General features: G+C 38.7%; 2 protein-coding genes across 3 annotated transcripts; both read left to right on the top strand.

Moving 5' to 3' along the window:
• The first annotated feature begins 748 nt into the window (after positions 1–748).
• Positions 749–5,166, top strand: LOC306896091 (uncharacterized protein). Of its 2 annotated transcripts, XM_079459778.1 has the most exons (10): positions 749–874; positions 1,546–2,037; positions 2,152–2,193; positions 2,289–2,360; positions 2,466–2,543; positions 2,623–2,841; positions 2,925–3,008; positions 3,159–3,379; positions 3,528–3,687; positions 3,772–5,166. In XM_079459778.1, exons 2-10 carry the CDS (start codon positions 1,641–1,643, stop codon positions 3,915–3,917), a joined length of 1,419 nt encoding a protein of 472 aa, XP_079315904.1. In that variant the 5' UTR covers positions 749–874; positions 1,546–1,640; the 3' UTR covers positions 3,918–5,166. The 2 variants fall into 2 exon arrangements, with proteins under 2 accessions (XP_079315904.1, XP_079315905.1); XM_079459779.1 differs by lacking the exon at positions 2,289–2,360 and having other exon boundaries at positions 751–874.
• A 69-nt stretch (positions 5,167–5,235) lies between these two features.
• On the top strand, positions 5,236–13,300 carry arl6ip6 (ADP-ribosylation factor-like 6 interacting protein 6). The gene is made up of 4 exons (XM_079460433.1): positions 5,236–5,858; positions 5,957–6,010; positions 6,093–6,225; positions 10,520–13,300. The coding sequence occupies exons 1-4, from the start codon at positions 5,588–5,590 to the stop codon at positions 10,611–10,613; spliced, it is 552 nt and encodes a 183-aa protein (XP_079316559.1). The 5' UTR covers positions 5,236–5,587; the 3' UTR covers positions 10,614–13,300.
• Positions 13,301–18,447: the final 5,147 nt, after the last annotated feature.

Here is an 18,447-nt window from a genome sequence, read left to right as displayed (position 1 = left end):
TGGAGTGTTGTAACCTAATACTGCCACAAGGTGGTAGCAAACCCCCTCTGTCAGCAGTAAACGGGAAGCATTTGTACGATGAAACGGACTGTTTGGTAACGTACTCATTTCTAAGCATCCCATATAGTATTTTTATTTTTTTAAATGCATATTATAGTGTTTATATCGGCTCATTCGATGCATGTCAAACCTAAGGTTATATGCTAAGATTATAATTTTTGCTGAGCATCTGTTTCTTTTTTATTATACTAAAACCCAGTTAGCAAAAAATATCCGCAAGACTTCTATAGGTGCGTTTCGCTCGCGGGGATTTAACGTTTGCCGCCGATTACGTCACTCCCATTTCTTGCGAGATGCCGCCGGCATGCAACATTTTCCAACTCCGACTCCAACTCGGCCATGGGTTTATAACAGATTCTTGACTATGATTCCATTAAAGTAAGGTTTAGAAAATGACATTTAAATCACTTTGAAGCGATTATACACTTAGGTGAACATTTTTACATTTCTTTGATTTATGCACTTGACTGGAAATGTCGTTTATGTCTTTCATTTTTTTCAACCTCGATTTTTTATTAATTTTGCCTTTTACAGGTGTAAGGGATTAATTTGTTTAAGAAAGTGTTAAAGCACATACAATGAAATACTTCAACCGGTCGACAGGGGCAGCAGACGGAAGACAAATGGTAAACCGGAAGTTACCGCTTACATTTCTCTGTCTGTGTTGCTTCGTGCGCGCGAATACGTTGCACGTCATCATTGTGCGCAAACAGTAAAGTATGTATGAGCAGATCCTGGAGGATCACACGTTCTTCTTTGAAGAGAGGATCAAGATACAGATATCAGAGAATAGTCATCGACTACGAGCGTTTAAGTAGGTACATGTTTAATGTTGTTGTAACGCAATATGTTCCTTTTTACATTGCTTTTGTTTATCTTTTTAAAATCTCTAGTCATCTTTGCTCTTGCCTAACTAATCGAGCTAAATTAGCGTTGTTTACAAAGTTGCCGCTATTACTATTAACGCCTGGAAGAAACTAAGTTGCTATTTCAGAAAGTTGAGTTTGTTTCTGTTTATACGAGTATGTTTTCGGTTAGTTTCCTTTGTTTACACCCTGAGTTCAAGCATGTTCTACATGTAGCCAAAGCTTTACATCCAGAAATACTAAGTTTAACTTGTGGCGTTTTCTTACAAAAGAAACGATGTATATAGGTTGTTTAAATTATCTTGTTTGTCTGAACAAGTATGCTTCTAATCCACTAGCTAAAGTTGCTAGCAAGTGTTAGCTAACACATGCTGTTTTGCCTTTGTTACAGTACACGCTGAGGTTTAGCAATGTTGTTAGTAAGACTACATTTGCTGTATGCTGTTATTCCAGTAGCTTAAGTGTGTAGCAAGTGTTAGCCAACACGTGCTGTTTTCCCTTAGTTACAGTACACACTGAGGTTAAGCAATGTTGTTAGTAAGACAAAGTCTGCTGTATGCTGCTAACCCTGTAGATAAAGTGGCATTAACGATGTGGTTTTGTTCACGTTTTCTTTCAGATAACTTGACCAGAGCATAACCTGTTATCTTCACCCAAAAGACCTACTGTTGGTCAATAGCTTTCGCTTTAAAGGTAAATGTGTGTTTAGTCACAATGTCTAGTTACTGGGCCAAAAGGAGAAGAATATTGAAAGGAGTTGAGAGGGACAAACAGGAAATTGCATCTGCAAACGATGCTCTACTTGCTGTTATTCTCGACTTTGACCAAGTTAATCCTCCTGTTAATGAGCATCAACGTGCAATGACTACAACAACGGACGATGACAAGAAGGGAAAGCGAAAGAGAATCTCAAAATCCACGTTCAGTCACCAGCCCTCTTCTGATGAAGAGGAGTCAAGTCTTCCAGATGCACCAGCAGTGCTGTCATTTCGACAACATTTGAGCACTGAAAACATTGCTCGCGGTAACAAGGTTTCAGTGCTGCCTACTGAAGTTGCATCGATTCCAGAAAACCAGGAAAATGTTGAGCCATCTGTAGACTTCAGAGCTGGTATGTAAAATGCATTGCTGTGATTCTTCATTTGTGATTCTGGCACTAAACTATACCCTTTGTTAGATTTTTAAATTTCTGTATCCACTTTCTCACAACAATGTTTCTCACCAGTAATCCAGAGTCCACTTCACAGAGCCAAGAGTTCGAGTACAAGTAAGTGATGTTATTTGCACAGTTCAATTATTGTTTCATTACTGAATATAAAATGCTCTGCAGTGAAATTAAAGCTGTTATGTTTGCTCTCCCAGCTTGTCAAGTACTAAGCCTTACACTCCCAGCAGCAAATTTACCCTACCAGTATATGGGTGAAAATGCTGGAGGTATGTAATACCTTGTGCTAAACTAAGTGTTTACACTTAAGTCCAATTCATTAAATGTATGCTATAACTTCAAACATATTTTTACATGTCAATGATTATCAATAGGAGAAAGTCATCGCTCTGTTATAGGCCCTTGGACTCCCCTGGCATCTCGTGTACACAATGAAGTTTTCAGCTACGAAGGTATATTCTATGCCTTTGATCTTAGTGTGCATATTGAAAATAGTGCCTTTAGTCGTTGTTACAAAAAATTTTTTTGTAGATTTTCAGAGACTCCGGAATGAGAACCAAGCCTTGAGGGAGGAAAACCAAGCCCTGAGGGAGGAAAACCAAGCCCTGAGGGAGGAGAACCAAGCCCTGAGGGAGGAGAACCAAGCCCTGAGGGAGGAGAACCAAGCCCTGAGGGAGGAGAACCAAGCCCTGAGGGAGGAGAACCAAGCCCTGAGGGAGGAGAACCAAGCCCTGAGGGATGCACGAGCAGGTGAGAACATGCACTCTTTCCTAAATTTCACTTTTTTGTCTGTGATGTAGGTGCAAAATTACCATATGCCTTTCATTTTGTAGCTTCCGATGACAGTGGCTTGCTTCAAGAGCAGGTGAAGCAAGTTGGGACAACGTTGAAGACGTTTGCTCGCACTGGGCAATCAGGTACAACTTTCAAACAACACCTGTGGTTGTTGGTTTAATTCTCATTGGGGCCACGTGTACATGTTGTAGACCTAGATGTAAATGTCATAGTTTAGTAGTTGATGGACCAGGACTGACTACTTTATTATTTTATTCTGGGAACCCCTGTAGGTGCAGATCAGACCCTAATGCTGCGACGTCTTGGAGAGTTTGGTGATCTTGTGCGTAGCATGGACAACAAAATGGACACTATGCTGCAACATTTCAGTGCCAATGTGTCTGTTGGGGAGATATCCCTGCCAGGGAATTTGTTATTCCCCCTAGACACCCAGGAAGATTTGGTGTTGCTTGACAACACTTTGAGGCAGGATAAAGAGCTCCAGGAACGACTTGTAAGTGTGCTAATTTCGCCGTAGGGTTATCTAAAAAGTAAAATTAAGATTGTACACTGCAAATACAGTCTGAATCCACACCCTGTCACATATTTCTATATGTAACTTCAGGGAAATGTAATTTGTTACACTTGTTTTGAATTTTCAGCTTCGGTTTTTGGCAATCAAATGTGGGAGGGACCTAAAGACAACCGTGTGGCGAATGCTTCAGAGTATCTTCTCTAACCACCTTTCCATTAATACAACCTGGACCGGTGTAGGGAATAAAGCATGTTTTAGAGACCTGTTCCTGAAGACCATTGTTCAAAGTAAGTTGGATTTTTTTTATATTTAAGTAGATGTGTTTTGCCTTATGCTATTCAAATGGAATGACAAATTTGTATTTTCTACAGGAGCCATCCGGAAGAACCCGGCAACCCAGGATGCCACTGATGAGGCGGTCCAGGTAAATGTTACTTGTTACCTGAAAGGAGCATCTGGACGTGAAGGTGGAAAAAGGCGGCGCACAGCTGAGAGGGACCCACAGCCGACCCATTAAACCTAGGCTGATTACTGGAACCCTTTCTAAATCCTGCACTCAACATCAAGACCCCTAAAGAAGCCAGAAGTGTCACACTACACTCACCCAATCCACACTTCAATGTGGAAATTACTTATCTTTTTTTTTTTATTCCCTGTGACCCTGCCTTGAGGGCAGCTCCTCGGATAGATACGGAATGGCAAGGTTTTTTGTCCTTTATACAGGCGCACGAGATATCACTGAAGATATGCCAATTTGTGCTACCTCATTCTGGAGGTCTGGGAAAACCGGAGAACTGCAATTAGTAGTCCTGCAATTCTTAGCCAACTATGCCACGCAGACCCCAACCACTCCAGACATTCTGATTGGCTGTCTTCTCTACAGCCAGATTTCCTGCTGTTAATTTTGTATATATCTTGTAGCAAATATTGTACTTCCCGTGATTTTAATATTGGCTAATTTCATTCCATCAGTGATTAACTTTATAGTTTGTAATTTCTCATTTCATACCTGATGCTTAATATTGCACATAAGTACCCAAAAATCTACTTTTATTCTGTCAGTGTGCTTATATTGTCCATATTTATTGTTGGTCACTAGACTTTAACATTGCGCTGTTGGACTTATTTGTACTACCACCATGACATGTACCTTATCATCCTTTTGTTAGAAATCACTTGTCAATGTGATGTTATACCTTTGCATTATTTGGTACCAAATATCCTCATTACTTGATATATTGTTTACTGGTAGCCTAATTCCGTATGCTTACCCTATGCATTCCTATTATTGTATTACAAATACCAAAGGTTCACTGTGTGAAATTAACACTGTGCAATAACTGTGATGTGATTATATGTTTTTTGATATTGCCATGTTGATGGTTTGTATAAAAAAATACAAACCCGATGTTTTCAAACCTCTACTATGAATCAATACCTGTGATGTTTAAAATCATTACAGGCTGTTAATAGAATCGGAATATGAGAAGAATGTAATTGTCATCCACTTTAGCTCGACATTTTCCAGGTCGCAGTATATTGTGTATTCTGGACACTAGACTGGGTAACAGTCCATGTACTAAAACTAAATAGTAGAAAGATAAAATATGACAGCTCCACACCACGGAGAACATTCTGAAGGATGGGTTTTCAACGGCTCTGGCTATGATGACACGCTGAAATCGAGCTTGACTCAATCTGCTGTCAAATGCAACCAAATAAACGCTTTTCTTTTTTACAAGAAATTAATATATTAAATTACAGTCGCGCATAAAACCCCCCTCTGCTTGTTTAATAACTTTCATCCTATCTTGGCGTCGTTTTGGATGGACGACGACACCGATTGGATAACATGGTGGCAAGAGGCGGTCCTTCGTAAACGGAAGGATAAACCGCGATGTTTTGAAACGTCATTGTCCGACTTTTTAAAACAGTCAGGCTGACTTTATACAAATCCTCGTCACATGGCCCTCATTCGTCATTTGCTATAACTTATATCAGACGTGTACATTTAACCAATCTGGTATGATTCATAACATAATTCTATAGAAGTCACAAGACCTAGCTTGCTAACTAGCTAGCCAGTTTTCCATGTTGTCTGGGAAACGGAAACACACTACACTGTCGTAAAGCGCAGGACGTGACTCACTAACCAACATTCTCAAGTATAGAAACTTTTTTGCAAGCATGTTACGATCCGCTAGAGAGACTGAGTCGTCTTTAGATATTTATTCAGACGACGATGATAATAATGTATTAACAGAAAGAAGACACGCATTTGGCGATGTAAATGCAGCTTTAGATGAAAGCGGCTTGAATCGCAGGGCAACGCCTGCCCGGCAGCAGTTCTGGAGAGGGACACACCTGTGGCCCGCCCGTGTAGCTTCTATGCTGTGCAGCATTGTTGTTGTTTCATTCATCGCCTTGTTTATCTCCTTTTTGTACATAGTTTTAAAAGGTAAGCTCTACTTCGTACTTTTTCTAAAATACGTATCTGTAGTTTCAGTGTGCAATGCATTGAGTGCATACATTGTTTCGTAATTCTTTGAACAACAGATTTAAGAGCTGAAAGGATAACCACTGACGATGGATCAGAAGTGAGACTCTTGGGTTAGTTTCACTCTTTTAGTGTATTTTTACCATGTCGCAACTGATATTTCCTGCACGTTGTACAACTACTTCTTTCTTGCAGGGTTCTGGAGTATTTTGGTCCTGTCTTCTGTTGCTGGAGTACTGTGTTGCAGTTTCTCCTGGACTCTAACATACTTTGACTCATTTGAGCCGGGGATGTTTCCCCCAACCCCACTTTCTTCAGCCAGACTCAAGTGAGTGCATTTTATCTCGTGCGATTAACAAAACACCAAAAGATACTTTGTGAATTCTTCAATATCCAGTAAATTGATAAACATTGATAAACAGTCGTTGATAAACATCTTATTGTCGCAAACACATTAGATAAGATGCTCTAAATGATCAGCATTTCACAATTGTCAGTCACTTATATCCTCTTAATAAGTGGAATTGTTTTGAATAACGTCACACCAAAGGAAGCTGCTCTTTTACTGCACGGTAATATTGCTTTGATAGCCCGTGCTGTTTTCTTGAAACGGCTGTCCAAAATCATTATTTGTAAGCTTGAAAATGCTATCTTCTCAAGCGTTTTACAGCGGGGAAAAGGCATTAGAGTATAGACAGGGACTAATGTTTATATTACATTCTGTCTAGTAAAATCTATTCCGTCTGGAAGGTTTTTGATGCCTGCGCATTTAGTTATTTGTATCTAGAGATACAAAATTGACACAATGTTGATTTTAGTATATTTGCTATACTTCCTATAAAGTGCACTTGTATGCAATGGGCGGTGGTTTGAAGGGATAGTATAATTGCTGTGTTTTATGTCATAGAATAAAACGTGAAATTATTTAGAGGTTTTGTTAACCAGAGACCTTATTTCGGGCGATTTACCAAAAACCCATTCAAAAAACCCATAGACTTTGTAGCGATGGAACCGGTAGTCCTAAAATGCTTATCTCGCTTCTGAGTTTGCATACAAGAATACGTCATCTCTGAGAATTACAGGAACATATCAATTCTGTTCCTCTATCCCGAGGTTATTCACCCATTTTTCCTATTTTGTTTTTAATTGTCAGTGCTCGAGCAGCTTGTCAGCTGGTAAAATAGAAAATTGTTCCTATCTCTCTGCGCTGGTTCAGCTCAGCCAGGCGAGAGCACAAGCTCGGAGGAGAACAGAAAAGCAATTTTCCTGTAATTGGTTTTCATCTTTAGACCTGAATACTTGCATCAGGCGGAACATTCAAAAACTGGCCCAGAATTGGTCCGTGGGGATTTTGCGTGGCAAGCCCCATCGAATGTGTCTAAATGTCCGATAACCTAGCTGTTAATGTTCTGACGGAAGCAAAAAAGGTCTTTAAAGTCCCAGTGAAATGAAAAATTATAATTCTTAATTTCGTCATGAATTATTGCAGCGTTTATATAGTAAATAGCTTATCAATTGTAGGTCCTTTTCTTTTTCAAATTCATGTACCCTCATAATCTTCAATTAAAATCTGAAAATGCACTGCTGCCCTGAAATTATTATCCATCTCATATTATGTATATCTGACGGCTTGGGCCGAGCATCAGTTAACCCCTCCCCTTCAACTGTCAGTCTGCTGCCACTTTAATTTCAAACTGCAACAGCTGTTTTTATACATCCAATCAATTCGCAGTGAAAAATGCAAGCCACGGCCACTCCTTTGAAATTCCTTTTCACTCCGTAATGTGTCCAAATACGGAAGTAAAAACCATTCACGGGGACTTTAACTTTTTTCTCTCGTTCTTTTCACAGTTACCTGCTTTCTAAAAACTGACTTAAATTCTGTACGCTGCGTATATGTGATCTGTGATGATCTGAACCACAGATAAAGGTCTGCAACCAAGTGAACCAATTAACTCCGACCTTTCGTAATCCTTTTAAATGTGAAAAGGTTTTCACTTCCTTTATTTTTATACTTATGTGATCTCCGAAGCCTGTCCTGCCTCCACACATTCGAGAAGTCAGGTAACAGACCCACATTAACCATCACATAAATTGTATTTCATCTCTATGGTAACCAAGTAAACTTAATGACACTGTGGTAAAATAATTTCGGGGCAGAACGATGTTACCGTGACGACGTTAGTCACACTTCCTCAGTGGTTTCAGTGACAACCAACTGCATTAATGAAGGATGTGTTGTGAAGGTGTAAAGCTGCCCTTGTAAGCCCCTGAGACTGAGACATTCTGTTGTGTTTCCAATAACCTTAGTGCTCCTGACATTCATTACCGAGAGTTTGTGTGACAAAGTAGGAGGAGGTAGGCACATGTACAGCGGAAATACTGTGATGGATCGTTACTCTTTGTAAATTTAAAAGTAATTTCAAGAGAAGTCAAACTTTATGTTGAGTCTTTTAATAATTTAGTCAAGAGTTTTGAGAGCCTTCTAAAGAAATGTGTGTGATAACAACTCAATAACAGCGTCTAATGAATTTTAAATGGTGATCCAAAACGGCACTAAAGATATGAATCATATTCTGAAGTGACTGCTTATAGAGATGCATGTAGCAGCAGTTGACACTGAACTGTTATCCTAGATCAGGGGTTCTCAACCTTTTTCAGGGTTATTCAACCCCCTCCCACTCCCCAATAAAATATTTTGGTGCTTAACATTAACTGGAAAAACGTTTATCTTTTTTTATGTATTTCATGTATTCTCATTTTGAAATAATGATCATCTTGATTGCCCTTGGAAGTCAGCTGTGGGCCCCGGCCCATGTTTTGAACCACTGTCCTAGATGGTACTCCCAAACTTGAAATATTAATTTACCAATATACTGAATTAAACCCCTGTTGCTGGAGTCCAGACATGAGAAAATATCAGTCTATGCACAAGTTTTTTATATTGAATGAGAGAACAATGGATGTGATATGGATGTGACAAAAAAGGATATAGGTCTTTGAGTTTATTTGCAATACATTAATGTTGACATTTGCATAGAAGGGCCTTAAAATCTGAAAAAAGCAATAATGTAGGCAATGTCGAGAGATCACAGCATATCTTGCAAACTCGGTTCCCTTTAAAGCCATCTGAAACATCTCTGCCCTGGTCGAGTTTTAAAATGAGTTTCACTCATAAATCCATAACCCTGTTTCTGATTGGCTGTTTGGGAGGAACGTTATCGATTTTGTCTGGAGGCCTGGCGATAAAACCCAGGGTCACTCCATCACTGTGCCAGTTGGTTATCTAATCGTGCAGCGGCGCTCCGACGATGCCTGTCCTGAACCTAACTTACACAGGCAGTTCATATCGCAAACAGGCTATCGACCAGCCAGCAGCTGTATGCGTGCTATTGACTGACCCTTGCCATAGCTTTACAGAACTGTGACTGGGGTTGACTTGTTCCTTCACGCATGCAAAGCTCCGTTTCACCACAACATAACAGCGGCAGGCAGACAAACACACACATCCTCTTCCACCTTTTTCAATGCCAATTTGAATTGTCGCAGTGCCGCTTAAATCTTTTGATGATAAAACTGTGAATGTCTGTGTGCTAATAGAAGCTTTTCGACTTTGTTTCTCTGAGCAGTCATGCTCGTGCACATTATAATGCACCCATCACTTTGTTTCCATAGAAACCCAACCTTTCAGTCAGTGGGTACATATGGTCACAGTCAGATGTTTTGTGGCTGTCTTCGGTAGATGAGCTTTACATTATCTGCTATTTCCGTTGTAGGTGAGGTTCAGGGAGATCACGCCATGTAAATTGATTCGCTTAATTAACTGGCTAATAGTATTTAGTTTAGTCTCTTTGGGTTTTTCGTTGCTTCTTTTTCTATTTAAATCTAACGCCGGTAAATTATGTGAATAGATGGCCTTAATTATAATCTGTTCCAAAACCTCTTTTCTTACAAATACATGCGGAAAAGCTCGACTTCCTAATGTTTTGTGTCAAGGTTGTCTGTCTAAAGCGTGTCATTAATATGTTCGTTCTGTCTTTCAGATAAGTGAACCTTGTTTCCTTGCTTTGGGAAATAGTTTTTAACAGACCCAAACTGATAGCTCTATCAAAGGATGCAAGCACAAAAGATGATATTTTGAAAAATGTCTCAGTGGTTTTATGTCCATTCAATGGGGACAGTCTACCAACGTTTAAAACAAAAGCGAACAATCATTATTGTTGCAGCTCTGTTTGGTCCTTTTTTGGTACACATTAAACATTTGTAACATTATGCATTGTTGCAGATCTAAACTGCTTGGCAGCTGCTAAACCTGCTACTCTAAAAGTAATCTAGGACTCTCATAAACCATTAGAACTATGTGTAACATGGGACATCTGGATGACTCCTGATGGGATTTTTATGGCCATCTTCACTTAAGTAGAGTAGAATAATGGCCAAATGATAAGATCAATACACTTGTCTATGTTGCATACATGTCATGGGTTTTGTTTGTTGTGCTTTTAAACTTAATGCATTGCAGTCATACAACTGTTTAGAGTCAAAGGCCGTTTTAAGTGCATCTTGCAGCTGTGGTCGGAGTATTGTGTAATGTAATGCATTTGGTTGTGTGTGTTTTGCAGGCGAATGACCGGACACTCTTTCCATATGGGTTACAGCATGGCTTTACTCAACGGGATAGTGGCTGCGCTTACTCTCATATGGTATCTTGCTTGATGCCCGACATCCACACTCCTAAACTGAACTCCTCTTTCAGTTTTCCCTGACCTGGAAGAGTCAGGGAAAACGAAAATAAGAAACCCAAAAACAAACAGTTTACTCAAATGCTGCATGAAACCCATATAATTTTCATCTGTCATAACACAAAATGAAAAAATGTCAGGAAGTTGACGATTTTTACTTTGGGTGAACTAATGCTTTTAAAATTAAGATACATCTTTTAGTTCATGGACAAATTTCATACACGCGTGCATTTTATAGAAGGTTTCCACATTTTATTAATTCAGACCAAAACGTATAATGATTCTTAATGGACTACATTTCAATAAGTTATAAATAACATTGGCAAAGTCCAGGGCTCTTTGTTCCCCAGCTATATTGTTTGTATTATAAGCTTTGTTTGTATTATTGCCGCTGTAACCTTTTACCATTACAATAGCAATGCATTTCTGTCTGATTTCTGTTTCTATTGATGTCGATCATCAGCAAAACATCACACGGATGTGGTTCGACTGCTTCCAAATAAATTAGATGGGCATTCTAGGACCACTTCATGTCAAAGACTGGAGTCCCTTAGGATTGTGCTTTATTAAAGATGCGAGTTGCTGCTTCATTGAGCGTTTTAATGGGGAAATCATTAATACAATAGCTGTTTGGGGCTGATGGAAAAAGGCTGTGTTAAAGCTTTGTGGAGAGCCCGGGAGAAGGTCAGAAGTGTATATGTGTGGATTTAATTTATGACTTTAATTATTTGATGCAGACTCGGCCAGGCCATGATTACTTTTTTCTTTTTATTAGATTAGCAAGCCCTGTAGCGACCCATTTTAGAAAGCACTAATGCACTAGTCTGTCTCGCATATAGAGTATTAATGTACTGGCGCACCGGTGTGTGTGTGTTTGTTCAATTTGCATCTGGTGAAGATTGTGTTTATCTTTATTGGACATTACCGTTTTAAGTGTTTAAATGGAAGTTCCTTCTTGTTTGCTAAGTGTTTTTGCTGATTTTAAATTATCCACTTAAAGACTTCTTGCTATATTGTTTGGATATTCTAAGGGGGAAATTTGAGACCACCCAGGTTATTTTCAGTTTTTCTGAATTGATTATTTATAGCTAAGAGTTTAAAGTGATAGTTCACCCGAAAATGAAAATTCTGTCAACATTTCCAATCTGTATGACTTTCTTCCGCAGAACACAAAAGAAGATGTTTTGAAGAATGTTGTTAACTGGCCCCCGTTCCCAGGCATTGGTTTTGTGTCAATACAATAGAAGAGAATGGGAGCCAATGCTTTTCGGTTGTCAACTTTCTTTAAATATTGTTTTTTATTACATTCATTTGAAAAATATTGAAACGAGATAAATTTGTAAAAATAAAAATGTTTGCAGATCATGCAATACTGCAAAGAAAACAAGTTCATATTAATATTTAAAGAACATGGTACAATTATTTTATTGTATTTTAGGATCAGTTCAAAAACGAATATGATGGAGTGAGACTGATTTTGTCACAACTTTAATACATCTTTGCATTCTGACAGTACATTGCTGTTGGGTGACTTGTCATAGAAAGGTTTGGTGGGATAAAGTTCAAAATATATTTTGATTAACAAAGTATCTTATTTGGAAGTGAAGGTCTGTCTGAGGTACACTTAGCCTCCAAAAACACTGATCCAGTGAGTTTGTCACAGACAATCTTATCCCAAAGCCTCCTTGTTATAAAGCTTGAGTGGTTTGTTTGCCTGTTTACTCTCATTTAAATAATCAGGGATGAAAAAACACTGGAATATTCATTGCTAACCTAAAATGTGGAACATTGTGTCACATAACTCTATAGCAGAATGAGTAATTGAGAACATGTTTACCCAATAACAATACATTTTTATTGCAGAAAGTGCTTCCTTGCTTTATTTCTTCCCGTCTTGCAGTTTCTTCTAGCACGTGTGATTTCCAGTATTATTTCCAGTAGGAGAAATGCCTCCAAATAAAAACATAATGTGCCGACATCAAAGCTAATAGAAACGTCTGTTTTGCCGTTTGCGGCTGAGTGCTCACACAGATCTCTGCGGAGGCCTAAGGGCCCAGTGCTTCAGAATACAGAGTTCAGACACTTTGAGTGACAGTCAATATGAAAGCATTTGCTATGGAGACTTTTTACTTGTCACCCCAAGGCTAGTTTTTCCAAAAGGGCAGCGAGACATGTAATCATTTTGCGGAATAGAAAATGACGCCCACAGCTCACTGTGTGCCTGACAGAATTGACCTCGAATCCGTCTGATAGACACGGACACAAAACAAATAAGTACACTAACTAATATCAGAGATACTTTGTTCATTGACTGAGGTTTAATTCAGAAAGGTGTTTTGATGTTTTATTCCAAACTTTGGATTTAAACCGCTCGTAGTGCAGATAGCGGAGTTATCTTATTTGTTATTGAAACACTATTAGACCTATCACCCTAAACTCCAGCTAATGCATTTAACACTATGTACTGAAACTATATAATATGAACTGACTATTGGTCCTATACTACAAAGGGTGTGTATTGTCTGTAAGAATGTACGTAAATTGGGACATATTTTCTCTCTCTGTAGACAAAAGTTTTATTGTAATTGAATGAAATAGGAATTATTTTAGATGTATGATATAATCACGAAATACACTAAGTAAATAAAAAAAACATTTTGGTAATAAATTTATTATATTGTGTTTTTGAGGCACGTATAAATCTGATGCTCTGGCAAGTTTTAGTAAGCAAATCCATCAAGGTAGTTAATGGGCCAGCTCAGTGTTTGACCTTTTCCTCCTCACTTAGCGCTTTCCATCTGTCTTGCTTTGCCCAGTGATCTGGCGACCGTATTAGACCTGATTCTTCATCTCGGTCATCTCCCTAAACCAAACCGAGCACTTTTTGTCGATAAACAGCAGCCTAGAACCTGCCTGGTTTTGTCTGTGTCGGATATTAAGCTGAATGAAAGCAGATAATGTGTGTTGCTTAGTTGCTTAGACCAGTGAGAATGAGATAAAACGATCTCTAAGCGAGAAACTTATTTTTAGTTTTCATTTTTTAGGCACCTCACCTTCGTAGCACACCAACTATACTACAACTATATACTTTCTCTCGTCATTAGTTTAATGTTAAACATTTCTAAACTAAAGCACACAGAGAGTGAGGAAAACCTCACTCATTTCTGACACTTTCAATTCTGGTGTTTATCATTTTCACATCTGTTTACTTAGCCCTGTGTAGTGGAGAGAAAATATGCAGAAGGTATATAAACACTGCTCTGGACCTACGGGGTTAAAGTAACCGGATGGCCTATACCGCTTAATGGGTGTGCGTCATGGCGGTAGCCTAAATGTCGACTTGGTTTACATTATTAGATAAATTATTGACTTCTGTTGTTATAAGACCGTTTGTATCGATTCTCAAGTTTCGTTTGTGTGTGTTAAGACATGTTTCAAATCACATCAGTTTATTACTATGTATTTCACAGTTTGCATACTAGGTTGCGTCTGAATCTGTTAGATTATACATGATTTTGTTGTTAAACATGCTTAACAAAGACTTTAACATAACCATGTTAAATCATAATCCCAGCCCATGTGGATTCAGTCTCATCTATTCATCACACATATACTGTATGCTTCTGCAGATTTAAAAAATGCAAAGAATATAGTTATTTTAGACTTGCCACATGGCAGTGTTTTATGTAATTATGATTAGTTCTCTGGGAAAGAAGTTGAGTTAGAAGTTTTGAGGTCACATTGACACATGGATATCAGCATTCCATTTCTCAGTTGCCAATAGACTTCACTAGAATTGTACAAATAGGCTTTTTTATTCAGCGTGATACAGACAACTCCTATAAATGTGTGAAAATAATTATAAATCAGTTTTGTAAGAAGGAATACATTTTGTGTAAATCTCAGTTCTAACAAAGTAAATGATGTTCCTCCAAGTTTAAGCACATGACCAAAATATCACGCATGTAATTTCCCTAAATGTTATAACACACAAAACATACAAATATGTATTTTGCTAAAGGAGTTTTTTGTACAATGTCAAAGATTTGCTTTAATTACAAAAAAACATGAATTTCAACAGTCTTATTTACTGATGCATTACTCGCAAGACATGCAACTGCAGTTTGCTCCACATGTAGGTTATTAATCATGTGAATATTCATTCATTTTTCATTGCCATTGAAGATGGCTAAACAGTTGTATCTGTTTATATCCTGAAAATACTGTCCACTTGCTGAAGATGTTATATTAGCTCCAGTCGACAGATCTCCCACCATATCTTTTCTAGAAAGTCTTCTTGTCTCTGGGGAACCCACTGGAAACCACAATTCCATTGCACATGGCTGTGCGTATATCTTCGCATTTATAAATTAGTGTTAAATATATCTGGGCTGGTAAACGTAAGGTTGTAGATTTTAACCGGCACATGACCACAATAGTCACTCGTTTCACTCAGGGGACTGTCTCTGTGGTAAAAACAAATGAAAAAATCCAGAAGTTTCCGTTTTTTCTAATTTAGTAGGAGGCAAAAGACATACCAGGGAACCATTTGAAACATCTCTTAGTTTCTGGAGAACAAGGAAAGATTCCCCCGGCTGAAAGTCTCCAATTTCCAGCTCTTGCGTCCCACCTGTCCCGTTTCTATCCAGTGCGCAGCGACCGTGAAACTTTTACGCACTAGTAGGGTCCCACGATTACCGCTTCAACGTCCTTTGACGGTCTTCTCTCCGTGACCAGAAAATTGATCATGCCCTCGGATTTAATAAGCAAGTTACAGCCTAAAAAGAATATGCCGAAAACCACGGTGAGCGCGAGCACGCACATGACCGCGATCTGCACCGTGCGCATGATGAACGCGCTACGCTCATCCATCGCCGTTGACTCGAAACCGCTGTCCGTCACCACAGAGGACAAATTACAGCACTGAAGAAAGCTATCGCTGCTTCTGTTGGAAAATAAACCACTGTCTGTTCTAAAAACGGTTGAATTCATTTTGAATTATTCTCCGGGGTCCTTTGGATAACAGGATGAAGTTTTCTTCAGTTCTTTGAAGTCACAACAGCAAAAAAAGATCTTAAAAGGTTTTTATGCAGACGCACAGTAATGGGGCCGGTTCGTGAGGGACCTGTTGTTGAGGTTATTAGGGTTTCGAGCTGGTGGAGGACAGGGGTCTGACTCCTAAGAACTCGCACAATAAAAGGTTTAGTGTTCAGCGCTTACTGTCATTTTTGTTCACATTGCGCCCCCTTTGACACAAACTGAAAATGACAGAGCGACGCAGACACATGAATACTGTAATAAATAATAATAATAATTTCACATGAATAATTACAGACACATGAATACTGTATTTATTAATAATAATAATAATCAACGTCATTCTTATTTTTAAAAAGTGCCTTTCCCAAAGTCAATATTTTAATCAGGTACTGCATGAAATCATGAGGTTTTATGAACATAACTCGAATCTTAACCAGCTGTTGTAAAAGTGACTATGTATTGTAAAGTCTTTTTTACATTATTTTGCATTCATGCCTTTGGCAGATGGTTTTGTTCAAAGCCACAAACAAGCTTATGAACATTTCTACTTCTATAAGCCTATTGTAGAAATAAAGGGTAGTTCATTGAATATGCTAAATTATAGGGGAATGTTGTCACACTATGTGGAACACTGTCGCACACAAACTGCTATTATATTATAATATACAACCACCTATTATTGTAAACAGGAAATAATGATGAAAAACAAGGAAAGGCGTTAACATTTTACACATTTTGGTGAATAGAAAATGTGCAACATTACATATAAAGCCTATATACTATCACAACATCAAATGTGTGACGTACGCCTATGAAAAATACATTCGAAAAATAACTGCTAAGATCATTTTAGCCTTTGGGTTAAATACCATCAATATTATGTCGTTGTTTATGTTTGCCTGTTTACTCATAAATGATGCTTTATTGTCATACAGCAGAGGGCAGAGTTGCTCTTTCCAAAAAGTGTCTAAATGACTGGAGAAGGCTGGCTGTTTGTTTGGCAAGTGAATATCTAATGCAGGCAGTTGTGTAATGTTTTAATTACAGCCCTGTTCATTACACACAATCCAGATCCTCCTTTTAACTCAAACGGGTTATAACCCAATACAGTCTGAGTTAAAGAACACATTAACGCATAATGCTGTGACGTTCACTTGGTTCGATGTACATTAATAATGAATGAATAAACCCTATGGAATCTGCTTTGTGTTTGTAAACACATGGATGTCGAACAGCCTGGTTACCATGGAAATGCAAGGCAGCGATTTTTCCATTAAAAGCCACCAGGGGTTGTGCATCATTGGTGTTAAAGATAATATTTTTAATTCACTTTTGTTGCCATACTCTAAGGTGAAGAACCACGCGCCCCAGAGACGCCTTTAACAACTGCTTTTTCTTTAGTGATATGTCGTCCCTGGGCTCCTGTAAGTACCGGTAATAGTTCATCTCATATTCCTTAGAGCTCTGTAGTATTTTTATGCCATTTCAGGGTTGGACGTGTCTTGAAAGAGCACTTTACAGCATCAATGCTATTAGATATCAGGCGTATAATATGTTCTAAAAGCCCCTTTTGTAAAGCATGCAACAGTGGTAGGAGGAATCGATCGTGGAGGGTGCTTAGATCCTCTCGTACCTGGCCTTTTAATCAACAGCCCGGTAAACAGGATCTGCGCATGTAAACACATCCCACTACGCATCTCCTGGAGCGAGACCATCAGTGAGGACCAGAATATCAGTGTTGGGGTCCGCTCTCATGTGACCTCTATTACATGCCCTTTCTGTCCCAGATCCCTTCTCTATGTGTATATGAATCATCAGACCTGTCCAGGAAAGAGAGAGAGATGTGCTCTCCGGACATTGTGCTATTCCTGTCTGGGTGTTTCTGAGCACAGTAAAATGTGCTCTCTTCAAATGCTTTCACCGAGAGCTTGCTTCTCTCCCTTGGTGGCAGAGGGGGTGGAGGCAATGAGGGAAAGAGAGGGAGAGAGAGAGAGAGAGAGAGAGGAGGAAGAGTGGGTGGCTATGGGTAGAACATGCTACAGATGGAAGAGTAGAGAAATTTGTCATATGGAGAGATTCAGAAGGAGAGGGGTTGAGAGATGACAAGGCAAACGAGAAGCAAACCTAATTCGGAAGCATGTGAGAACGCAGGGACAGAAAAAGAGCAAAACAAATTCATGCCATTTTATTGTTGTGTGTTTCAAAGGAAATAATCCTTTGATTTGAAACGACATTATAAATATATATTAATAATGTTGTCGTCTGTTCAAATTTTTTTTATGAATTTGTAAAAAATTCATTCAAAATTTGTATGAATAGAAATCTAAACATACCCACAAATGTACCCATGTCACCTGTGTGACTTTAGTTCTTCCGCAGAACACAAAAGAAGATCTTGTGAAGAATATTGGTAACCAAACAAAAGCGGTACCCATTGACTTCTATTGTATATGGACACAAAACCAATGCAAGTGAATGTGTACCGCCATTGTTCGGTCACCAACATTCTTCAAAATATCTTCTTTTGTGTTCATACATGTTCTAAATCACAAGGGAGTATATAAATGATGACAGATTTGTCATGTTTGCCTGAACTATCCGTTTAATGAAAGGCTGTGTTATGTGGTAACGCATGTCATGTACCCACTTAAGACTTTCGTGAAACAAATATGTGTGGGATCTTTTTGTCACGTAATGAGTCTCCAAGTTATATAACAAAATCCATGTTAAATAGCCGTAAGGAGTTTTCCTAAATCACGACCTAAAAC

The sequence above is a fragment of the Barbatula barbatula genome, assembly GCF_947034865.1.
Source record: "Barbatula barbatula genome assembly, chromosome: 7".
NCBI lineage: Eukaryota > Metazoa > Chordata > Actinopteri > Cypriniformes > Nemacheilidae > Barbatula > Barbatula barbatula.
This window is presented reverse-complemented; position numbering and strand designations above follow the sequence as displayed.